A 26,598-nucleotide genomic window follows, 5' to 3' on the forward strand; every position below is an offset into this window, starting at 1 on the left:
ACTCTTTGGGCCCCTTGGTACCAATTGAGCATCGTTGCAACGCCACAGCCTACCTGAGTATTGTTGCTGACCATGTCCATCCCTTTATGACCACAATGTACCCAACATCTGATGGCTACTTTCAGCAGGATAATGCGCCATGTCATAAAGCTCGAATCATCTCAGATTGGTTTCTTGAACATGACAATGAGTTTACTGTACTCAAATGGCCTCCTCAGTCACCAGATCTCAATCCAATAGAGCATCTTTGGGATGTGGTGGAACGGGAGATTCGCATCAGGGATGTGCAGCCGACAAATCTGCGCCAACTGTGTGATGCCATCATGTCAATATGGTCCAAAATCTCTGAGGAATGCTTCCAGCACCTTGTTGAATCTCTGCCACGGAGAATTGAGGCAGTTCTGAAGGCAAAAGGGGGTCCAACCCCTTACTAGCATGGTGTACCTAATAAAGTGGCCAGTGAGTGTATATATATATATATATATATATATATATATATATATATATATACTGTATATATATTAGTTTACACTCAATATTGAGATTGCAACACTGAGAAGGACAATAAGATTATGCAAATAGAGAAAGGAGCAGGTGTCCCTGAGATCTGCAAATTATCACATTTTAAAGAAGCTAGCTTCAGGGCGAGTGCACACGTTGCGGATTGTGCTGCAGATTTTTTCTGCGGATTAGCCTGCAGTTTTCCCCTGCGTTTTATACACAGTAAATGGAGGGCACCACCAGAAAAATTTATATTTATATGTAAGAGCAAGAGGTTTCACTAGGGTATGCAAGTAGACATGTAATAGAGCAAGAAAAAGTCAAACTCATAAAATGGAGCACCTCAATTGCATAAGAAATATATATACCAAATATATGTGTAATACAAAATTTGAATTTTTATTATTCACCAAAAAATACATACAGAGACAGAACAAAACACATAGTATAAAAACAATAAAAACTGCATCTATGTGCAAAGGAGACTCAAGACCAAATGCCACACCTCAGTATAAAGGCAATGGCAAACCACAGCAGGTTCCCATAAAAGGCGCTGAATGAATAAATATAACTGGCTTTAGAAATGTATGCCTACAAATGTTCAAGCATGTATCACAAAAAACTTATATAAATATAATATGTGCAAAAAAATTGCATATATAGAAAGTGACAAATGACAAAATGTAACAATGCGTATACAATACCAAAAGAGGGTCCAACAGCATTTGTGATCAAAGATCGGTTTGAAAAAAATCTCGTTATATGTCCTTCACATTTGACTCAGTGATAAAATTCCCCCCTTTGAGGGGTTACCATTGTTTCATATTAGCAACTGGATATTTTTTTTTTTTAGATTTCCCCTGCGTTTTGACACCTGGACAATGGAGCAGGTGCCAAACTGCTGCGGATTCCGCACAAAGAATTGACATGCTGCAGATTTAAAACCGCAGCAAATGCGCACGGAAAAATCCGCAGCATGTGCACTGTGTTTTTTGATTTCCATTGAATTTAAAGGTACTGCACAACGCTGTAGAAACTGCTGTGGATCCGCAGGGCCAAAATCGCTGCAGAATACGCAACGTGTGCACATACCCTCATTCTTTGGCATGTGAAAGAGGCATAAAAGCCAGGTGAAAAGCAAAATTTTTTTAGCCACATGAACCTGCAAAAATTGGATCAAATTTTGCGAGATGATTGTGAGGCCTCCTGTTTATCTACGTACTAATTATTGCCACTTTTCGCAAACTAAGAGGGTTAAAATCCTTGAACAGAGAGAGAAACCTTTGTTTCTCACCCCGGACAATTACATCGCATAAAGGCTAAGATGTCAGCACTCTTCAACGGTTTGTGTCCTTGTAGTTGGAAGAACAAACTGGCATAACAGCAAGAGGTGCACAGAGGTGACTCTCTGGACGGACAGAACATCAGATTAGAAGAATGGATCCATTATGTACTGCAAGTAAAAATGGACATCACATACCAAGCCTAAGGAGTCAGTGTCTGCACAATCCATCAGAAGGCATGTGCACGACACTGAGTTACGAGCCAGACATCCAGCTACAGGTGTTACATTGACCTCACGGCACCTCAAAGGCTATCATGGTGCAAGGCAAGATGGCAATGAAGGTCCATCCTCTTAACGGACGAGTCCTGCTTTTGTCTTGGATGCAATGATGGCCATAAATTGGTTTGGAGACCATGTGGGCAATACGATGAAGAGACCTTAACAGGGGAACGTCAGACCAGTCCTACTTCCAGGATTATGGTGTGGGCTGGCATAATGTATGTACGGCAACTGGATCCCTCTAGTTTTCATTTCAGATACAGTAACAGCTCGATGTAACTGTAGATAAAAAAAAGTTTAATCTAGAATGTGGGACTTTTTTTTTAAAAAAAAGGGAAGAAGCGAGCTCTACCTCTGGTCAGCACACAATACATAAAGTGCATATGCACATATTGATTTCTAACTGTACTTTAAAATGAGACATTTATCAAACAATTGATCAATGCTTTGAGCCACCCCGCCATGCCAAGGCATTCTCATATAGGTTAGTCCTACTCTACGTTTTTTATATTCGCTGTGCCATTATGGCCTCCTAAATATATTAAATGCAAACTGTACCTGAAGCGATTCTGAATCACTCCCATGGCGCCAGAAAGGGCGAGCGCAGATAAAGGCTGACCAGGTCCGGACATGGACATTTCAGATCTAACCTCCATACTGCCAAACCAGCAACCACAGATGAAGGGTGAGACAGGCCCAGGACACAGGTGCATAGTCAAATAGAGCCTGGGGCAGGGTAGGGCTGCTGTATGTGTGTACAGCAGCTTAGATCAATCACAATAAAAACAGAAAGAATGGCGTGCATAACCCAGCGCGCACGGCAACAGTGGTGGTCAGCCACAAATCAATATCATTTTTTTCCACTTGTCATCTGTGTGCAATTTTTTTTTTTTTTTTTTACAGCAGCAGCCATTAATCATCTACAGAATTCATTGCACTTCATTAATATAAGAATTACAGAACTGCAATGTATCCGTAAAAATCGCATGCTATACTGCGGCTCCGTATGGTATCTAATTTTTATGCACACAGGCTTGAATGGGTGATTCTCATCTGGTATACAGAATAAACTAGTGTATGCGGCAATTTTTTTCACATGCAGATTTGGTCAGTGAAAAGAAAAATCACTCATCTGCACTGCCCCATTGAACATTGGTCCGAGTGATGTCGGTTTTTACTATCGATAGCACTCGGACCGGAAATATGGTGGTGTGAACGAGCCCTTACATTGATTTGGTCATTGAACCAGTGTGACAGCCAATTCTCCAATGTGCACTAGGAGATGATTTCAACACGACAGCGCCAGGCTGCATGTTGCTTGTGCTACTGTTAGATAAGGCCTGAACGGGCTACCATGGGCTGCAGTGTCTACGGACTTGTCTCCCACTGAACACACTTTGGACATCAATTCAAAAGTGAGCTGCCAGCAGAGGATCTTGATGATTTTTCTGAGTGCATTCAGCGTGGCAGAACATTCCTCAAACAACCATTAATAACCTCAGCCAAGGAGTGTAAGTGTGGGTACTTTTGCGGTGGCGCACATACTCTATATTGAATAAATTGAGATGTTTTTAACATTTTTGTTGCCATTTTCTCATCATATGCATATCATTAACATGTCCATCCTGTGATTTCCATAAGTCCACGACTTTTCCTTGTTGATCTTGCAATTTCAATGTTGTGGAGGGTATGTACAGTATCAAATTACAGATAATTATTTGCAAAGATCTTTAAAATATTTCCCCCATGTCATGAAAGATTGTAAATTCCATTTTTTTACTTTTATTGCAGCTTTACACTGAAATTGTAACAAATCAGTGGTGTCCAAATTACTGGAAAAATAGGCCTCTGTGATGCTATTAGCAGATCCAGATCATCCACCTGAATGTGGCGGTCCTCGTGTTTCATGAAAACAGTGGGCAGCCGCAAACAGAAAAAAGAACAACAATTAGAAAAATTCTTACATGTCACCCTTTTTCTAGCAAAAGTCAGATCTGAACTTTTGGGATGTAAGATCCTGGCATTTAGGGTGCGATCCCAGAACCTTCCCCGCTCCCACTCATTATGGCTGTTACTAACTGCTGTGTACATAAGGCAGCAGCGTTACTTTAGTTAAAAGCACGAGATCTTATGTTTTGTCAGCGAGGGGGTCCATGGAGAGTTGTGGGATTCTGCTTTGCATACCATGATTCCACCACTTGAAAATTCAAAACTAACTTTTGCTATAAAGTTGAATTTTTAGGCTGGCATTGGGGACACTTCTGGCCATTTTTCTTATTGATTTTCTTTAACAAAATTACCTGTCTGGATCTGTCCACCATTTTCTTAAATAAAAAAGGGCAGCCGCAAGCAAGGTACTCTTTTAAAACTTGCACCATACGATTAAACTGGCGCAGGTTTAAAGCCTATGAGAAAGCTGCGGTACATGAATACTCTGCTTGGTTCTCATATACACCTACCTGAATATTGAGGGTGCTGCCTGACTGATGGGGGGTAGTGTTCAATACTAAGAAAGGGGGCTGCAAGGATGGGGAAATACTGATTTAAATAAAATTACCTTCATGCATTGATACCTGCTCCTTTCCTGCCTTTAGTGGCAAAATGGCATAGCCTGAAGGCTACTAAATTAACAGTCGTAGCCCTTCCCCTACCTATTTTACCTTAGAGGTGCACTGTCCTTCTTAAAATAGTATACCTACTTTAGTGCACACAAAAAGTTCCTTGAATCAATGCACAAGTCTTATGTACACTGATCTGGATGAGATTTTGTTGCAATTATTATATGAAAATTTTTATTCAAAGTCACAGCTGGCGGTATGGAATCCTAGTGGTGTGGATCAGCTTCAATGGCGGACATTCCCGCCTGGTGTCAGGCATATCGCTCACAAGCTCAATGGTTATGAGGTTGTGTTCATAATAAAGAATGTTTTTTTTTTCAGATTTTTCAATAAATGCTTTGCTCATCCTCTATCCAGCCAAAGTTGTCTTATTTTGGGTTAGTGGGGTGGGCGTCACATTACATGTGCAGGTTACATGCTATCAGTCTTATTTGGTTAAGGAGCTTTGAACCTTCATCCAGCTCCAGGACAATCAGAAAATGAATGATGGAACTCCCATAGCAATGAATGGAGAAAACCAGTGGAAGCACTGCCACCAATCCACTGACTGCTGGTGAGACACCAACCGGAATGAGGGATAGGAGACGACAGCTTCACTCTCAATATTGAAATATAGGTGCATAGTATAAGAGATTCTATACAGACTGCTGTATGAGGAATTCAGGGATCACACGTCTCTAGAAATATATAAAAGTAGAGTTTATTTTGTATTCACATTTCATCTGTAAGGCCATGTTCACACGTTCAGTATTTGGTCAGTATTTTACCTGAGTATTTGTAAGGGAAACCCAGGAGTGGGTGATAAATACAGAAGTGGTGACGTGTTTCTATTATACTTTTCCTCTGATTGTTCCACTCCTGGTTTTGGCTTACAAATACTGATGGAAAATACTGAGCAAATACTGAAGTTACTGAAGGTGTGAATGAGGCCTTATACAGTTTATCAGTTGTATTGCACACGCCCTTAGCACTGTATTGTAAAACGACCATGTACATGTGCAAAAACCATCTGGACGCTCATCTGTAGTAGAAAGGGTCCATCACTCATGTAGATCTCCTTCATATCGGTCACACTGAGGAAATGTTAGAATTTGGTCTCAATATTTCTGCAAAAGAGAAATCGAACAATGACTTAATCCTCTGGAGATGCAGGTAAGACGTGTAGGCACGAGTCACACACAACACTCTATGAGTAAAGTGTGGAGGTTGTACCACCCGACGGTGAGTAAAGTGTGGAGGTTGTACCACCCGACGGTGAGTAAAGTGTGGAGGTTGTACCACCCGACGGTGAGTAAAGTGTGGAGGTTGTACCACCCGACGGTGAGTAAAGTGTGGAGGTTGTACCACCCGACGGCAGAACCCCCGTAGACCAGTGCAAGCCGGGCACCTGGAAACCATGGCAACCCATTATCAGAAGCCATTATTCTGCCCTTCATTCCCAATTAATATTACCTACCTAGAATTATTTTCTTACTCCATGAAAAATTACATTTTTTCCAGCACCAGCTGGAATAAATGTCTAACAAGTAGGCCGCAAGGTTTCCATAGGAACAATTAGTACAGCTCTTCCGATCCTTCATATCAAGGTAGTCATCCATGATAGGGGTGATTAGAAACAGCATTTTGCTTTTTGCGGAGACTAGGAACAGTTTCCCCACTCACCATACAATTAGGATGAGCGAGTAAGAGACATCAGAAAGCGATAAATCTCATAGTTCACAAAATAAAGCTAAAACGTAGTCCATAAATACTAAAGGATGCAAATACTGACTCAGAAGGACACATAAAAGGTAATGGAGGCACCCTGGGGTGACCCCAATCTGTGACCTGACCCCTACTCTTATATTCATGGATGTACCATGGGTGCTAATGTAGGGGACATTACACAGTTTGAGGGCTAGTGTGGGGACTACTGTGGAGGGTCTAAATATACAGTGTGGGTTCTACTATGGGGGCCATTATACAATGTGAGGGCTACTGTGGGTGTCATTAAACTGTGTTGTAGGGGAGCAGTGGGGACATCACACCGTGTATAGAGGAGCTGTGGTGGTATCATACTGTGCCTAGGGGAGCTGTGGGACCATGATACTGTATATAGCGGAGATGGTGGACATCATACTCTGTATAAGGGAGGTGTGGGTTCACCATACTGTGTATAGAGGAGCTGTAGATTCGGGGGACTCGGTGGACTTTATTAAATTTTAAATGACCACATAAGAAGCATTATTGCTACAGAGGCACTCATTGTAATGTGGCCATGAGAGGGGCAAAATGTGGACACGGTTTTCTAGGGCATTTGTGCAGGGCATTAATATTTTCTAAGGGGTAATTTTACCATTTAGAGGGCACAAAGGAGGCATTATTACTATGTAAGGGGCACAGTAGTGGCATTATAATGTGGGGCAGTAGGAGGAGCGCTGTTATTGTAACACACAGTAGGTGCAGTAATAGGGACACATACAGCAGCAGCGGCCCAGCATTGGGGTATCAGTAGGATGAGCCATTCGTGCAGGTTGGGAATAGATGGGGGCAGTGCTGGAAATGTGAGAAGTCATATTTGTCATATATGTTTTTTGCTGTAATCTTTGCAGCCGAGGCTTGGCTGGAGAAGTCACATCGGTCTGGGCCGGAAAGAAAAGACTGGAAAAACGAACGACTCCATCAGAAAGGACATCAGCAATAAGTCACTATATATAACTGTACTGTAATCACTTGTATGTTAAGCAGGACTGGTATCTACCACTATGTGATCACCATATGGCGGTAATATCAGTGTGCCACCATAGTAATCAGGGTTATCGGTTAGGGGCCCAATCGGATGGTTTTCACCCCTGACACGAACCCCTAGCTAAACCTTTGATATACAGGTTTTACAGTGGGAAAAAGTGAAGATAAAAGACATTGCACAGCTCATTGGTTTCTCCCAGTCCAGATGAAAGGCAAGCAAAGACAAAGAAGAGGGTCTTATAAGGTTATAGCAAGCACAATCCCTGCCAGTAAATTGGACTTCACTTCCAAAACCAGTTCAGGCAAAGTGTGACCAGCCAGTCCAGATGCATGGAAGGAGCATGGCGGTGACATTGATAGTAACACTGTGGCACCATTACTTGTCAGATTTTCTACATAGAAGGGGAAAAACACCATTTTTGTGGAGGGTGATTCAAAATAAGTTGGCTGGTACCAAGTTATTCTCATTATTGCCTGTTTTACCCCAATTCAGCTCTTGCAAGGTCACATATTAACTTTAATCCACTTGATCAGTGGATTTGTCCAAGCTGGTGGTTACCACTACCATACCCCTAACTACCTTGGACTTGCTATCTTTTTGGCCTACCATCATTCTTTGAATACTTTAAAACAGGATGCAGCCAACCCAGAATGACGCCCCCTCTTCTCCAGAGGCCTGATAGCAGCGGCCTAGTCCACCTCAATGGTGGGTACGGCCCTCACCTTATTCAGAGTCTTGTTATCCTGATGATCCATTACTGGACGGATGTTCTTTAGTATGTACCCTTAGTGCCATTTGCTCCAGATTCCTAACTACAGTTCGGCCATCACTCTGCCTTAGCGAATTAGAAGTCCTATGAGACAGAAGTAACATTTACATCAATTTCTTAGAGACTTCAATTCATCATAGAAAGGATGACTCCAATATGGATGGTATTATTGGACAGTATAGAAAATAGTCCTGTCTTTTCATGCTCACCTTGGTGGTGTGGACTCAGCGGGCTGACTGAGTGAACGCTTTACCTAATAAAAATGCGCAAATAAAAAAAAAAATATCCATTAATAGGTTAATAAATTAAGTGGAAAAAAAAGGATAAATTCCTGTATAAGAAACTCAAGCTGCATTTACACTGCGTTACTAGGAATGCTTGTTTCACAGTAATAGGACAAGTATACACAACAAAACGTTTGTTCGTTGGGTGAAACGATCATAGTTCTCGGCAGCGCAATGCTCAGTGTAATCCGGACTTGTGCTGCCGAGAACAATGGCAGCCTATGCACACTGATCGCTCTATTACAGATCAGTCAGTGCACATCTCATGCCAGGTTTACCTGTGTACACACGCTATGAAACAACCACCGATCAGCAAACAAGCAGCTGATCAGTGGTTGTCTAGTTCCGTGGTCAGCTGGTGGAAAAGGACTTTTAGTAATTCTAGTATGGGCTAAACCTTATTCTATCTGGTTTTTGGAGATTACACTTTATAAAACTAGATTTGCAAATATCCCATTGTCAATCGTTAAAAATCATTAAAGGGATAGAATCATGATGTGGGTCAAGATCCTGAGATATCAAACTGCTGATTTTGGTCAGAAAAGTCACATCCGGCCAAACAGACTGCCCAAGTCAGCAATAACGGATCATAGGGGGCGATCCATATCGGGAGATCAAAAATGCAAAAAGGCAAGGGCTGTCAGGCTGGACCACTGCAAGGAAGCTGGCAACGACAAAAACCTCAAAAATAGGACTCAAGTAGAGGTCTAGAGTACCACTCAGTGGACAATCAGGGGCCTTTCCTCTCTCTGAACCCCTGCAGCAAAGATGTACCTGCAGGTTCTTTATGCCACCTAAAACACTAGTATTAACAATGGCGTACAGCAGGAGGGGACACCAGATTTCTTCATTGAGACTCTGGATCTTCATGTTATTGCTTCGTCGCTCATCCATTTAGAAAAAAAAAAAATCAAGGGGGCAGATTCATCAATGCTTTTATGCCAGTTTTCTTTGAAAGTTGCTAAACATTGGCTTTTCTAAGCCCCATCAAGCGGGAGAATTGAAGGTTTTCAACTTCGAGGTCTGATGTGCAGACCAATAACACGAGGAGTACCATGGTGGCAATGTGTCCCAGGCACTGAAGAACTACGTATATAAGACTATGGAGGGAGTTCATCGGTGGCTTTATGACACTAACGTGGTGAAAAAAATAAAAGATTCTTATTGTGCTATTCTTAAGATTTCTGCTAAAATGTGACTTTCTGCTGCTCTTAACCCTACAGAGGACTGTCTGGAAAAAGTGTGGATTTACGTGCTAGGGTGAGGAGCCACGAGTGATCCAAACCATGTAGTGCAGATCTACACCTCCTAGCCTGCCCCTATGGGCGGTGGAGAAAGGGTCAATGTTCTGCTGACTACTTACATCTGCAACCTCTTCTGCTGTCGGTCCTACAACTAGAATATTACCTCTAGTGTCTTCAGTATTCATCCTCACCCACCACTGACTGGTACAAGCTTACAAATAACGGGTTTCTATGTAGGTCAGAAGACTATGGAGACACAAGATGGGCAGAGAAGGTGTCCGAGTGGAGATATTGTACCACAATTATGTAACGTATAGCCATACCCTTCGACTCTGGGGCAGTTTGGTGCCAACCACATCTCCTGGTAAGACTGGCAGAGGAGGGTCTTGCTTATTCAGATGCAGGCTTGTGTTGACGTATGTTATACATTCATCTAATGTAGAACAGATATAAGAACATGTCCCCTGCAGGTTGGAGCACGCTGTATTAACTTTCTAAAAAAGAAGAAAAAAAAAAAAACAATATTCCTAAAGCATTTATACACAGCTCTTACTGTAAACTCTGCAACAAAAAGAAAATCTTACAATGGCTAAAACATCTAAAGATGGGAATAGCTCTCTAAACGTTATCATCTGTCCATAGGATAACTTATACAGTACAGACCAAAAGTTTGGACACACCTTCTCATTCAAAGAGTTTTCTTTATTTTCATGACTATGAAAATTGGAGATACACTCTGAAGGCATCAAAACTATGAATTAACACACTTTTGATCTGCACTGTACATTCTTGATCGTGGGGAGCAAATCGTTGAAAACCCCCAAAGGTCCTGAGAACAGGGCTGCAGAGCCCCTTCTAACGTACAGCGGCTGATCACACACACACACACACACATCTCCACTCCACTCATTCTCTGTGGCACTGATGGAGATAGCCAAGTGCCGGACTCGGCTTTTTCCAGGAGTCCCATACACAATGAATGGAGCGGTTGTGTGCGTAATCAGCCACTCTAAGTTTAAAAGGGGCTCTGCAGAGTGGACCACCAATCACAAAGGTAATATCTATCCTATGGACAAGTGATAACTTCTAAAGTTGGGAATAACCCTTTAACTATGGATCTATCATTTTTGCTTTGTCTGGACAACCCCTTTAGTCTAAGGCCTTTACCTATTACACATCCTAGGAATATGTCATTAATGTCTACCATTGGACTAGTCCTTTGAGTCTAGTAAATGCAGATGTTTATTTCCATGGTCCTAATGAGATGAATAAAAATAGTGACTCGTACAAAAAAAACCTAATCTCCCAGAACAAGTGTGTATAGTCCAAATACGGTCAGACTAGTAGAGCAGATCCATTTCTAATTGCAGGGTTACAGATTCCAGCATAGTTTCAGCAGGATTGTGGAAGTTATATTACATTTTCTAATATATGTAATTTTTCTTTTTTGGTGATTCTCCCCAGGTCTTGAACCCACAACCCTCAACCTCACAGGCAGGAGCTAAAGCTACTGAGCCACAAGCTTTAGTGTCATTTTCTAATATAGGAATGGCAGATTTCAAGTGGTATAACCGTAAAGGAACATGAAACACAGAAAAGGCACAAACATCCCACTAAATCCTCCATTAGTCTCAAAATCTTTGATCTGATCTTGTCTTATATTACAATAAAAACTGGGAAATGAAAACAAAAAATCTCTATCTCAGGAGCTCAACCATGTCCACCCATCCGGACAGTTGTGTGTGGCTGTGAAACAACTTGTTGCAGCAGGAAGAACCGGGAGAACAAAATAGAGCATGCGGTAACTGACATGTAAAAACATCAATTTTTATTAAGGTAAAGTACTGTGGTTAATACAAAGGTAACACTGTGCTTGACCAGACAAAAGAGACAGTATCAACCCAGAATACCCCACTCCTCTATCAAGATGGAGCATGAGCCCCAGACTGCATCCCCATGAAGGCCCGTTTACTGCGCATACAAGTGTAAAAGACATGCACCCAAATGCTAAGTCCAAAGTTGGACATCAAAAGGTGAAAGTGAGACAGGGCGCCAGTGTAATATAGTACCGCAGCATAATGCAGTGAGGTAACATAAAAGACAGACCACAGGGGAGCTTACCGGGAGAAGGAGGAGCAGGGGGACCGGGCTATGCCACCCTCGACGCGCGTTTCGCGGCGCCTCAGGCCGCTTTATCAAGAGGAATCTGGTTAAGGATCCAACCAGGACCTTAAAATAGCCCCTGACCTTGGTCATGTGACCGGGATGGACCAATGATGAAGGCGTCAGCGGCGCATGCGCCCCAGCAGGTCCTACAGAGCATAGCGGGCATCATGCACAAAGTGCACACGCGCCGGTACCAAAGTCCGGGCGCGCGCACAGTGCATATAGATGCCAGCTGCAAAGTGGAGCCGCAGAGTGCAAAGGGCGATGCGCTCGGCCATCAATCATGAAAAGACAGTAAAAGGAAAGGAGACTAGAAAGATGGTGGATGCAATGCAAAATATTTTAAAAAGACAAAGTAGTACCTAATGCATAGATATAATGCCATGGAAAATACTGTATGTACATATAGACCCATCTAATGGCTGCCAAGTATGAAGAACATAGTGCATAAAAGAGCATACGAATACCATAAGTATACAGTTGGTTACAATATAGCATAAAAGTACAAGAGTACATAAGGTATAGTGCATATAGCACAGTACATAAATAGTCACCAAGGGCGTACAAGAGACAACAGTATACAGTAATTTTGTAAAAAAAATATATACATAAGGCGGTATCCCAAAAAGAAAAAACATATACATGGCAAAGTATTATTATATGAAAAGACAGATGAAGATTGTAGGTACTTGATATGGAGCCATTATACTCCTATTTCTAGAAACTTTTTTGGTTCCAGCGATCCTATAAGAGGGTCATTTTCGTGTGGGCACTGCCTGGCTTGCGCCAATGTCCTGCGCTACGGATTGCTCTTTTGCATATTTTCGAATTTTGATTAAATGGGTATTTTCCTTTTTTTTGCCTCCACATTCCTGATATCCTCCCATTGGCTCCGTGGCAGCCTTTTCTGTTTTTAATGGTTTTAGTCTTAATTGTGGCTTTTTCACTGTTATTAATTGCTTTTTCCTCCCCTTTCTTTACTTTAGCCCTTTGCACTTTTTCCTGGTTTGGCCATTGACGTGATCGTAGGATTGGATTACTACTATCAAGTACGTACAATCTTCATCTGTCTTTTCGTATAATAATACTTTGCCATGTATAGGTTTTATCTTTTTGGGATACCGCCTTATGTATATATTTTTATACAAAATTACTGTATACTGTTGTCTCTTGTACGCCCTTGGTGACTATTTATGTACTGTGCTATGTGCACTATGCCTTATGTACTCTTGTACTTTTATACTATATTGTAACCAACTGTATACTTATGGTATTCGTATGCTCTTTTATGCACTATGTTCTTCATACTTGGCGGCCATTAGATGGATCTATATGTACATATTTTCCATGGCATTATATCTATGCATTAGGTACTACTTTGTCTTTTTAAAATATTTTGCATTGCATCCACCATCTTTCTAGTCTCCTTTCCTTTTACTGTCTTTTCATGATTGATGGCCGAGCGCATCGCCCTTTGCACCCTGCGGCTCCACTTTGCAGCTGGCATCTATATGCACTGTGCGCGCGCCCGGACTTTGGTACCGGCGCGTGCGCACTTTGTGCATGATGCCCGCTATGCTCTGTAGGACCTGCGGGGGCTGGGGCGCATGCGCCGCTGACGCCTTCATCATTGGTCCATCCCGATCACATGACCAAGGTCAGGGGCTATTTTAAGGTCCTGGTTGGATCCTTAACCAGATTCCTCTTGATAAAGCGGCCTGAGGCGCCGCGAAACGCGCGTCGAGGGTGGCATAGCCCGGCCCCCCTGCTCCTCCTTCTCCCGGTAAGCTCCCCTGTGGTCTGTCTTTTATGTTACCTCACTGCATTATGCTGCCATACTATATTACACTGGCGCCCTCTCTCACTTTCACCTTTTGAAGTCCAACTTTGGACTTAGCATTTGGGTGCATATCTTTTACACTTGTATGCGCCGTAAACGGGCCTTCATGGGGATGCAGTCTGGGGCTCATGCTCCATCTTGATAGAGGAGTGGGGTATTCTGGGTTGATACTGTCTCTTTTGTCTGGTCAAGCAGAGTGTTACCTTTGTATTAACTATGGTACTTTACCTTAATAAAAATTGATGTTTTTACATGTCAGTTAGCGCATGCTCTATTTTGTTCTCCCGGTTCTCCTTGTATATTTTGAGCTTGTGCATTTGGCACTGGTGTTTGGGTTGCTCTTCCCCATCTCCATTACGCCACATTATGATCAAGGGATTTTTGTTGCTAATTATTGTTGCAGCAGGAGCCTCCCCCCAGTGCCCAGGCTGCAGATGCTAAGTCCCACCCCTTACGCTAAAGAGACAGATTCTGTTGATCACCAGACAAAAATGGCACTGATATGCGGATTAACCCCTTGTGTTTTCTGCAGGTTTCCTGCCAGACCGTCAGTCTGCAGTCTTTTCGGTATAATACTTCTAAAAATAGTGAACACAACAATATTTTTACTTTAATTTATCCAGTCACTTCTAGGCTTACACTTCAAGACTTATTTTGATTAATTTTCCCCTCCAGGAATATTCTCTGTCCGATATGTCACATAGAGTCGAGAGACAACTACTAGTTGGCCGGCAGGGCTGTGGAGTCGGAGTCAGAGCCAGTGTCATGGAAATTGTGGAGTCGGAGGTTTGGCTTACCGACTCCACAGCCCTGTTGGCCGGTAGAGCTGGCAAACAAACATATGACATCCAGCGAGTTTCATACATAGGCACAATTACAAAGAAATGTTGATTTTAATACATTATTTTTGTGACAGCTAGGACTTAGGGATGAGCGAACGTGCTGGGATAAGGCGTTATCTGATCATGCTCGGGTGCTAACCGAGTATCTTCACTTCAGCATGCTTGAAAAATATGTTCGAGTCCCCGCGGCTGCATGTCTCTCGGCTGTTTGACAGCAGCAACACACACAGGTATTGGCTGTTAGTCAATCCCTGCATGTGTTGCTGCTGTCAAACAGCCACGAGACATGCAGCCGCGGGGACTCGAACATATTTTTAAAGCATGCTGAAGTGAAGATACTCGGTTAGCACACAAGCATGATGAGATAACACCTTATCCCATCACATTCGCTCATCACTGTTAGGACTTCACGTAGTCTAGTGCATCATATTGAAGCAACCACATATTTATGCCCATCTTACTATATGAGGTTATGCCAAAGACTAAGGGAAGCTCCACCACTGAAATATGCACAGATACTGTTGAATCTACAAAACGCAACAGTGCCATCTGATAAATGGTGAAAAAAGGATCCAATTTTGTCCATGTCATTTACCCAGGAGTTATTCTCAGCAATTAGGTTATCTTCAATACCAAAACAGGTGACACCACTAAACCGGTTTGGCTACAATGGTTTTTAATAAAGAACTGTTAGGGTAAAATAACATAGATCACATGGATCTGTGTAACTGCAGGCAAAAAACAGAGAATAAGCAAATTTGCTCTGCAAAATCAGTCAGCTTGTAGCTGAATCCCCACACAGGGACTCGCCTGTCCCATTAGCTTCCAGAATAGCTGTAATTTCGGACTTAGAAAAAAATAAAATAAATATAAAATTTGTTTTTGACAAGTGGAATAGTCCAAACATGTGCATCACTGATCATTGCAACATGGACATGAGTAAAGATGGATCTCGGAGGCAGATGGACAAAAAATAAAAAGTAGCTTCTCCTCCATCTTCCTCTGTTATCAATGGTCCCCGCTGATTGGTTACTCTATGTGAGCCTTCCCCTCTTTCACAAATTTATTTATTTAAAAAAAATGCATTTTCTAAATGAATCAATCTTGTAAAGCATACATTTTTTGCTATATTTTTTATTGCATAAATTAATATTAAATGTAAACATTTACTGTTCATCGTTCTTGCCTGATTTCTGTAAAGATTCACAAATAAAACTGATTGTTTTTAGTGAATCCAAAAGCAGGAGGAAGGATGGGAGGGATAGGAGGGAGCTGGTGCTGCAGATTCACTACTTCTGTCTGTGGAGGCTCAGATCTCCATTTGACCTGTATATGTTCTATCCATTTTTGTTTTTTTTTCCATAAATAGAACTCGCACCCATTATCGTTTATGTGACTGTTCACATATCCATGTTGTATTATGGACTGAACATCTGCAAAAACAGAGAAGCAGACACTTGTCCGATTTGATCTGAGCCATGGATCGGCCTTGCGAATGTAAATCTATGGGTCCATGAAAAGCATTGGGAGGCACAATGATGGCATCCTCGCTGCTTCCTAGTGCAGTTTTTACCTCCGTATTTGGCGCAGCTCCTTCCTCTTCTGTAGTCAATGCTTCCTTTACTTCTGCCACTTGCCCCATGAGCAGATCACAGAAGAGTCGCAGTTCTGACAGTTTGCGGCTAAGACTTTCATTATCGGGTAGCACATCTAGGAAAGATAGGTAGTATTATTATTTATTATTATAGTGCCATTTATTCCATGGCGCTTTACATGTGAGGAGGGGTATACATAATACATACAAGTACAGTAATCTTAAACAATACAAGTCACGACTGGTACAGGAGGAGAGAGGACCCTGCCCGCGAGGGCTCACAATCTACAAGGGATGGGTGAGGATACAGTAGGCGAGGGTAGAGCTGGTCGTGCAGCGGTTTGGTGGATCAGTGGTTACTGCAGGTTGTAGGCTTGTTGGAAGAGGTAGGTCTTCAGGTTCTATTTGAAAGTTTCCATGGTAGGTGAGAGTCTGATATGTTGTGGTAGAGAGTTCCAGAGTAGGGGGGATGCGCGGGAGAAATCTTGTATGCAATTGTGAGATCTTGTGAGGATCGGAGGTTGCGTGCAGGTAAGAACCGGGAGACGAGGTCACAGATGTATGGAGGACTCAGGTTGTGGATGGCTTTGTATGCCATGGTTAGGGATTTGAACTGGAGTCTTTGGGTAATGGGAAGCCAGTGCAGGGATTGACAGAGTTGGAGAGGCCAGGGAATAGCGGGAGGACAGGAGGATTAGTCGAGCAGCAGAGTTTAGAATAGATTGGAGGGGTGCGAGAATGTTAAAGGGGAGGTCACAGAGCAGGAGGTTGCAGTAGTCAAGGCGGGAGATGATGAGGGCATGCACTAGGGTTTTTGCTGATTCCTGATTAAGGAATGTACAGATCTGGGAAATATTTTTGGCAGCGAGCTTGTGGGACTGGGGAGAGTGAGCAGCCATTTACTTTAATAGATAGGTCCATTGGGAAGGTTGAATGAGATGGTGGAAAGATGATGAATTCTGTTTTGTCCATGTTAAGTTTTAGAAATCGAGCAGAGGTACAGGATAACTTTCCTAAATTTAAAATAAAAGTAAAATAAATAACATTTTTAAAGTTCCCTCAATCTGACAAACCCTCCTATGCTAAAATAGCAATGGACGGAATGTGATATAGGACTAGGAAACTCAGTGTACAGCATTGGCAGAAAAACTCACCCCATCCTGCTGAGGGAATTCATACATAAGGTGAAGTGATTCATCGCAAAGGAAAAGCACACACATATATATGTGTATAGATTGAGAGAACGGGGTCGTGCCAGAGAGGGAGAGACAGCGGTGGCGCCCGAGAGAGACATAGTAACATAGTTATTAAGGTTGAAGGGAGACTTTAAGTCCATCTAGTTCAACCCATATCCTATCCTAACTTGCCCTAACATGTTGATCCAGAGGAAGGCAAAAAAAACCCATGTGGCAACAAGTAAGCTTCACATTGGGGAAAAAAATTCCTTCCTGACTCCACATACGGCAATCAGACTTGCTCCCTGGATCAACGCAATATTAAGGAAACTAGTGTATATACCCTGTAATATTATACTTTTCAAGAAAGGCATCCAGTCCCTTCTTAAATTTTAGTAGGGAATCACTCATTACAACATCATATGGCAGAGAGTTCCATAGTCTCACTGCTCTTACAGTAAAGAATCCGCGTCTGTGAGTATGCTTAAACCTTCTTTCCTCCAGACGTAGAGGATGCCCCCTTGTCCCCGTCACAGGTCTAAGAGTAAAAAGATCATTAGAAAGCTCTTGGTATTGTCCCCGCATATATTTATACATTGTAATAAGATCACCTCTAAGCCTTCGATTCTCCAAACTAAATAACCCCAAGTGTAATAACCTGTCTTGGTATTGCAGACCCCCTAGTTCCCTAATAACCTTGGTCGCTCTTCTCTGCACCCGCTCCAGGTCAGCTATGTCTTTCTTATACACCGGAGACCAGAACTGTACACAGTATTCTAAGTGAGGTCGCACTAGTGACTTATATAGAGGTAAAATTATGTTCTCCTCCTGAGCATCTATGCCTCTTTTAATGCATCCCATTATTTTATTTGCCTTTGCAGCAGCTGCCTGACACTGGCCGCTAAATGTGAGTTTGTCGTCCACCCATACACCCAGGTCTTTTTCAGTGACTGTTTTGCCCAGTGTTTTACAATTAAGCACATAATTATACAACTTGTTCGTTCTACCCAAGTGCATGACCTTACATTTATTCCCATTAAAGCTAATTTGCCATTTATCAGCCCAAGCTTCTAGTTTACATAAATCCTCCTGTAATATAAAATTGTCCTCCTCTGTATTGATTACCCTGCAGAGTTTATTGTCATCTGCAAATATTGAAATTCTACTCTCTATGCCCCCTACAAGGTCATTAATAAATATGTTAAAAAGAAGCGGGCCCAAAACTGACCCCTGTGGTACCCCACTGCTAACCGTGACCCAGTCTGAGTGTGCTCCATTAATAACCACCCTTTGTTTCCTATCCCTGAGCCAGCTCTTAACCCACCTACACATATTTTCCCCTATCCCCATTGTTCTCATTTTATGTATCAACCTTTTGTGTGGCACCGTATCAAAAGCTTTTGAAAAGTCCATGTACACCACATCCACTGCATTCCCTTGGTCGAGTCCGGAACTTACCTCTTCATAAAAGCTTATCAGATTAGTCTGACAGGAACGGTCCCTTGTAAACCCATGTTGATATTGGGTCATGAGGTTATTCTTCTCCAGATACTCCAGTATAGTATCTCTTAGAAAACCCTCCAGGATTTTACCCACAGTTGAGGTTAAACTTACTGGCCTATAATTTCCAAGTTCAGTTTTTGTCCCCTTTTTGAATATTGGCACCACATTTGCTATACGCCAGTCCTGTGGTACAGACCCTGTTATTATGGAATCTTTAAAGATTAAAAATAATGGTCTATCTATGACTGTGCTTAATTCCTGCAGTACTCGGGGGTGTATCCCATCCGGGCCCGGGGATTTGTCAATTTTAGTGATTTTTAGACGCCGCCGTACTTCCTGCTGGGTTAAGCAGGTGACATTTAACAGAGAATTTTTATCCCTGATCATGTTATCCATCATGGGATTTTCTTGTGTAAACACTGTTGAAAAAAAGTCATTTAGCATATTGGCTTTTTCCTCATCCTCATCCACCATTTCACCCAGACTATCTTTAAGGGGGCCAACACTATCATTTTTTAGTTTCTTACTATTTATGTAGTTAAAGAATATTTTGGGATTATTTTTACTTTCTCTGGCAATGAGTCTCTCTGTCTCAATCTTTGCTGTCTTGATTTGCTTTTTACAGAATTTATTTAATCTTCTGTATTTAGTTAATGCCTCATCACTACCTACTTGCTTTAATTCGCTAAATGCTTTATTTTTGTCCCTTATTGCGCCCCTTACAGCTCTGTTTAGCCATAGTGGTTTCCTCCTATTTCTCGCATGTTTATTCTCATACGGTATATATTGTGCACAGGTCCTATTCAGGATGCTAATAAACGTCTCCCATTTTCTTTGTGTATTTTTATGTCTCAGGATATCGTCCCAGTTAATTGCACCAAGATCATCTCTCATCCGTTGGAAATTTGCTTTCCTGAAGTTTAGTGTCCTTGTAACCCCTCTACTACACGTCTTATTAAAGGATACATGAAAACTTATTAATTTGTGATCACTGTTACCCAAGTGACCCCCAACCCTTACATTTGATATGCGGTCTGGCCTGTTGGTTAATATTAGGTCTAGCAGTGCCGCCCCTCTTGTTGGGTCCTGAACCAGTTGTGAAAGGTAATTGTCTCTCATAGTAGTCAAAAACCCATTACCTTTGCTGGAACTGCAGGTTTCTGTTCCCCAATGTATTTCAGGGTAGTTGAAGTCCCCCATAATAATGACTTCTCCTTAAGTCGCAGCTTCATCTATTTGCTTTATGAAGATATTCTCTGTTGCTTCCATTATTTTTGGAGACTTATAACAAACCCCTATCAGTAATTTATTATTTTTCCCCCCTCCCCTTATCTCTACCCACAGGGACTCTACATTTTCGCCCGAGAGAACGGGAGAGAAAGAGAGAGCGCGAGAAAGGCAGAGAAGTAATACAATGATGGATATGTTGTCTTAGTGGCTGGACAGGTGTGTTGTCCAGTGACAGAATTTCGGGTCTTCGCTTCGTGTATTTTAATTTGGAGAAGGAGCATGGAAATGGAAATGGTGCGGAATATATGTTGATGTATGTATAAGACTTGGTCTGTTTGCCCATAACTTGCTATTTATGATGTACGCTGGATGGATGTTATTCGACCTTCAACTCTCCTATAACATTCAATATAATCAAGTAGCATGTTTTGGGGGTTTTGGTGGGTGGGGGATTAGGGAGGGCGATGGGGATGCTTTTCGGTATTTCACAGGAAGAAAATATTTTCAATGAAGTTAAATTCTACGCCAACAATTTATGAGGGTTCACTTCCTGGGCCCCCCACCAATGCACAGATGTGATGGGGGGGGGTCACAATTTTGGCTTAGTGCCATTTTCTCCTTATGGCGGTGCTGCACACGGAAAACTTAGAAGGGGATGCGGCTCTACACTAATGCTTCAGCCCATTCATTTTTAGGGTAAATTTAAGGGGGGGGGGGGTCGCACCAGCTAGCAAAAACTGCTGCAGATCCTATCAGTATGCTGTCACTTTAAAACATGGGAATAAGCCCTGAAGGTTGATACTGTCAGCAATTTCATGATCAGCAGCTTGAACCAGTATGTCTGCATTTCCGCACAGAGAGAACCAGTAAGACATGAGATCAGCTGTAGGTCCTGTATGACATAAGTGCAGGTATTCTCACTCTGTGTACAGGACCATCCCATGGATGATTGAAAACCTATTCTAGTAAGATCCTGGCCTAAATTCTGATCCACGTAGTGCCGCGCTGACAGTTCTCTTGGTTATTCTTACAGATAATCCCACTTACCTTTAGAGTTTTGAGTTGCGATGTCTCCCAAACAAGCTTTGGCCGATCCTAAGGCCACCAGCCACCTCTGCCTGTCGGCCGCACTGTCTGCGCGCAGGTAAAAGCACTGCTCCTTGGGTATATACAGATCCATCCGGCAGCTGTCAGCCTGGTGCACTGCAAGGAAAGAGAATCAGAGCAGAGACACAGAGAAGAGATGGGAGCTATAACATGTGGGGTGACGAGACCAAAGCACCAGATCTATATTTAGGCAATATATTCAGTTTTTACATTACATACTTCCCCTGTATAGAGCTTATGGAGGCAAAAATTTGCATTATACATTGTAATCAATAATCTAGATAAATCAAGTGTAACATACCTGCTCAAGTGCACTTTTACAAATAAATAAGTGTCCAACTTTTTCCCTGCCCTCCATGTAAAACTTCTCAGTATCCACAATAAGCTCCACAGATCAGGAACAGATCAGAAGTCCGGACTGGGGGTGAATGCACGCCCCAATTACAGCAAACGCATTTGGAGGTCTATGGGTGCCATATGCTGCTACAGGCATGTAGAGTGGCAATCGCTATATAAGTAAGCATCTACTCTATTATTTCTAAACACTGTTTTTCGGTGATTACTTTGTATCTACGTTCATACTGCACCCACACACACACACACACACACACACACATGATACACCATTTGAAAGGTAAACCTGCAGAAAGACACAATGACCTGCAGGTGGCACCTCAACCGGAAGACATTTTTTGGCCTCTACTTATCAAACTATTTTATTGTATTACCAAGCTACATATATAAATACCTGTCTGTGTTCATCATATCATGAAATACGTTTACATTTGACCAGCTTGCATTTTCTGAAATTGCCTGTGCCCCTGACGACCAATGTGCGAAAAATTCGCACGGGCCAAGTTAGTAATGATAAATAAGGTTATTGGTATCCTTTTTCCGAATGGGAAAAAAAAATCAAAACAAAAAAAAAAAACCCACACAGCTCATACAACCCAAGAAAAATAGTGCATCGTGTGAATGAGATTTTCTATATCTTATTTATCTTGCCGCTATTATAAAATGCTGCATTTTTTGTGTGAAAGCAAAGCAGCAAAAACGCTACATGTGAACAAGCGCTTAGAGCTTAATCAATGTTTTTATACCTTTAAGTCATGTCTGGTTGATATAAAATCAATGGAAAAAACAACTATTCTCAACTGAAGTGAGGACTTGTAAATCTGATGGCTAAAGTGCAGCAAATGCAGGATGTAACAGGTGGGTTTCAGGTCACAAATCCAGAATATCCCACTACTGGCATGTAGAGAAAGCCACAGTGGGTATACTATAACCGTGAGCATTCAGGGCAGCCGGTCTCCTCTGCGCCTGGCATCCTCGTCCCTCCATCCTGGGCGCTCCTAGCGCTTCTACATCATAAGGCTGCAGGGCCTACTAGACGTCAGAAGAGCCCAGGCTGGCAGCAGAGGATGCCAGGAACAGCCCGGCTGCCATGGAAGAGAAGACAGGATCAGTAGTATTCTGTAACAGGAGCACATATTACCTCGGATCTCACACACGGCCATCTTGATGCTGCCCTTGCTCCCTTTCCCCACATCATCCTGCGAGTCATAGTAGGACAAGATGCCTCCATCCAGCACGAAGTAACGTGGCTGCCAACCTGATCACAGGAGAAGACAAGAAGTGGCACATTTCAATAGTGGCAATCAAATAAATATTTCTATCTACTGACAGACAGAGACCAGATCATGGGCAGCTATATGATACCCATATCATCAAGCCAGTGGGCAGTATACCATTCAACCAGCAGGCAGTATACCAACCAACCGGCGGGCAGCAAACCATCCAACCGGCAGGCAGTATACTGTCCAACTGGCGGACAATATACCATCCAACCGGCGGACAGTATACCATCCAACCGGCGGGCAGTATACCGTCCAACTGGCGGACAATATACCATCCAACGGGCGGGCAGTATACCGTCCAACTGGCGGACAATATACCATCCAACGGGCGGGCAGTATACCGTCCAACTAGCGGACAATATACCATCCAACCGGCGGACAGTATACCATCCAACCGGCGGGCAGTATACCGTCCAACTGGCGGACAATATACCATCCAACGGGCGGGCAGTATACCATCCAACTGGCGGACAATATACCATCCAACGGGCGGGCAGTATACCGTCCAACTGGCGGACAATATACCATCCAACCGGCGGACAGTATACCATCCAACCGGCGGGCAGTATACCATCCAACCGGCGGACAGTATACCATCCAACCGGCGGACAGTATACCATCCAACCGGCGGGCAGTATACCATCCAACCGGCGGGCAGTATACCATCCAACTGGCGGACAATATACCATCCAACCGGCGGACAATATACCATCCAACCAGCAGACAGTATACCAACCAACCGGCGGGCAGTATACCATCCAACCAGCGGGCAGTATACCATCCAACCAGCGGGCAGTATACCATCCAACCGGCGGACAGTATACCATCCAACCGGCGGACAGTATACCATCCAACCAGCGGGCAGTATACCATCCAACCAGCAAGCAGTATACCATCCAACCGGCGGGCAGTATACCACAGAACCAGCAGGCAATATACGAACCAACCAGCAGGCAGTATACCACCCAACTAGCAGGCAGTATACCACCTAGTCATGATTGTGATGTGAATCTACATGATGGATGACACCATCCCTCAGCACCTGCTGGCATAATCCTTCAAGAACATTTTACAACGTGGATCCTCTCCGATCACAAGAACAGGGGTGCTAAATGTCCCTTTAGAATGGGCGCAACCTTATTATTATTTATTTATATAGCGCTATTAATTCCATGGTGCTGTAGATGAGAAGGGGGTTACATACAAAGTTATAGATATCATTACCAGTAAACAAATTTACAATGACAGACTGGTACAGAGGGGCGAAGACCCTGTCCTTTGTGGACTTACATTCTATGGGATAGTGAGGCAGAGACAGAAGGTCGGGGGTGCAGCCGCTCTGGTGGTGGTGAGGCGGCGGCTCGGGCGGTGGTGAGGCAGCAGAATGGTTATTGGAGGCTGTAAGCTTTCCTGAAAAGATGGGTTTTCAGGTTCCGTTTGAAGGATCCGAGGGTGGTGGATAATCGGACGTGTTGAGGCATGGAATTCCAGAGGATGGGGGATAGTCGGGAGAAATCTTGGAGGCGGTTGTGTGAGGAACGAATAAGTGTGGAGGAGAGTAGGAGGTCTTGGGAGGATTGAAGATTACGTGAGGGAAGATATTGGGAGATTAGTTCAGAGAGATATAGGGAGGGGAAAGGTTGTGGATGGCTTTGTAGGTCAGTGTTAGTAGTTTGAACTGGATTCGTTGGAGAATTGGGAGCCAGTGAAGGGAGTTGCAGAGGGGAGAGACAGGGGAGTAGCGAGGAGAGAGGTGGATTAGTCGGGCAGCAGAATTGAGGACAGACTGGAGTGGTGCAAGAGAGTTAGCAGGGAGGTCACAGAGTGTTGCAGTAGTCAAGGCGGGAGATGATGAGGGCACGTACAAGAGTTTTAGTAGATTGAGGGCTGAGGAAGGGACGGTTTCTGGGAATATTTTTGAGTTGGAGGCAACAGGAGGTGGCAAGAGATTGGACGTGTGATTTGAAGGACAGGGCAGAGTTGAGAGTTACTCCAAGGCAGCGGATTTCATGTGCGTGAGAGAGTGTGATGTTATTTACCATAAAAGATAGATCGGATAGGGAAGATACGTGAGATGGAGGAAAGATAATGAGTTCAGTTTTGTCTACGTTGAGTTATAGGAAGCGAGAGGTGAAAAAGGAGGATATGGCTTATAGACACTCAGGGATTCTGGACAGCCTTACAAGGGGTATTCCTATCTCATACAACCCTCTAGGACATATTTTTTGCAAAATGTGCGATTTTAACCACTTGAGTGTCGTAAAATCAGCTTAGGTAGAAAAAAAGTCAATTTTGGCCTTTGCGCAAAATTCTTGCGTTCATTTATTTTGAGAACTCTGACACGAAAAAAAGTTCAAACACCACAAGTCGAAAAATAAAAGTGACTTATAAAAAAAAAAAAGACCATTTTCAACTCTGAGTAAAATTCATGAATACGTGTCGTATTCTGCAAACCTTTATGCGCTAAACGTCCGCTCATACAGACGACCTGGGTTTGGTCTGAGTGGGGATCGCACTCGCCCCCATGTTATCCAATCAGGCAGCGCGCGTCGGGGCTCGGGGAAAACATCACAGCGATAATCAGATGACACTCGAACACTGACGTCTATGGATCCGTAGAAAACATAAGAGTGCGGAGCTATTATCATGGACTGACAGAATAAAGAAGATGGGGAAGCGGAGAAACTTTTTGTTTTTTGACAGATCTTCCTGCGTGTGCACGTACAGATAAGACGCCATGTTTACTCCAGGGTCGACGGACAGAACATCCCCATAAATCAACAGGCACGGAGAACAGACGGCATTATACGTCATATTACAGTGACCCACAACAGAAATCAGCCATTTACTGATCGGACGCTGTACAACATTGTACCCAGACGCTCCTCGCTCTCCCCCACAACATCCTGTCCATCCATGCGGTGGTCCCTGGACTAATAGACACGGTATGAGGAGGCCCACCACAACGCCTCATAAACTCAGATACTGATGAGAACTTTCTATCATGTCTTTGTGGGAAGTCGCTCTCCTTGTGGAACCAAGATACTGAGATTTACTTCCTGGGAAAAAAATATGCAAATTAGCTCTCATCCAGAAGGAAGAATGGGAGGCTGTCTCTCTGCTGCCACCTAGTGGAGGTAGTCATCTGTGCCATTTTCCTCCTAAATCCTGATTTGGCCGTAAATAAACGTCAGAAAACCCCTCTCATAGTCTCCCCGCCTTTAGTCACTGGATCGGTATACAGGGGCAATGCTGGAGGAGAGCAATATACTACAAAGCCTGTGCTGCGCCAACACAGGACTACAAGTCCCAGCATTCCCGGTTTAGTGCTGCACCCAAATAGATGCCTCCGGACACGAGCCACACTGCCCGCGCCCCGGCTGCTGTACGCACCAGACAAGTAGTTAGTCCATTTCAGCAGAAAACCCTCCATGGCCAGCTGCTTCATTGCCACGCCCACTACCAGAGGAGGGCCTATCCCTAGGCGAGTTATCTAGGAAGGACCAATGAATGAGAGGAGAGGCGTGGCTTAGCTAAAGGAGAGAAGATTTTCTGTCCTCCTCACCCAATCCATTTTCGGAGTGGCCGCCGCGTGGATTAGTGGGCGTGTATTTAGGTTACCACGTGACACTCTACACTTTACGTCGGGTCCCTCGCTATAGGCTGCGGCTCTATAAGCGTGCGGACTCGGAGTGTACAAAACGTTATGTGATTGGGCGGTTTAGCGGCTGTCGTTTGAACGGTGGCATGCCGGGAAATGTAGTTTTGAACGTGTAATTCTACGTGTAATTCATGT

At 43.3% G+C, this 26,598-nt stretch overlaps 1 protein-coding gene across 4 annotated transcripts; it reads right to left on the bottom strand.

Moving 5' to 3' along the window:
- Positions 1 to 875: 875 nt before the first annotated feature.
- On the bottom strand, positions 876 to 26,370 carry LOC141049625 (pleckstrin homology domain-containing family A member 3-like). Of its 4 annotated transcripts, none has more exons than XM_073546224.1 (8): positions 26,196 to 26,370; positions 22,661 to 22,777; positions 21,106 to 21,261; positions 16,130 to 16,266; positions 10,032 to 10,202; positions 8,390 to 8,433; positions 8,134 to 8,264; positions 876 to 2,344 (listed from the first exon to the last, which is right to left on the bottom strand). In XM_073546224.1, exons 1-7 carry the CDS (start codon positions 26,248 to 26,250, stop codon positions 8,150 to 8,152), a joined length of 795 nt encoding a protein of 264 aa, XP_073402325.1. In that variant the 5' UTR covers positions 26,251 to 26,370; the 3' UTR covers positions 876 to 2,344; positions 8,134 to 8,149. The 4 variants fall into 4 exon arrangements, with proteins under 4 accessions (XP_073402325.1, XP_073402324.1, XP_073402328.1 ...); XM_073546223.1 differs by lacking the exon at positions 876 to 2,344 and adding an exon at positions 5,362 to 5,789 and having other exon boundaries at positions 26,196 to 26,369; XM_073546227.1 differs by lacking the exons at positions 876 to 2,344; positions 26,196 to 26,370 and adding exons at positions 5,362 to 5,789; positions 25,632 to 26,173.
- Between the last annotated feature and the right edge of the window lie 228 nt (positions 26,371 to 26,598).

Source organism: Dendrobates tinctorius, unplaced genomic scaffold (genome assembly GCF_039654945.1).
Source record: "Dendrobates tinctorius isolate UK_male_01 unplaced genomic scaffold, ASM3965494v1 ptg000145l, whole genome shotgun sequence".
NCBI lineage: Eukaryota > Metazoa > Chordata > Amphibia > Anura > Dendrobatidae > Dendrobates > Dendrobates tinctorius.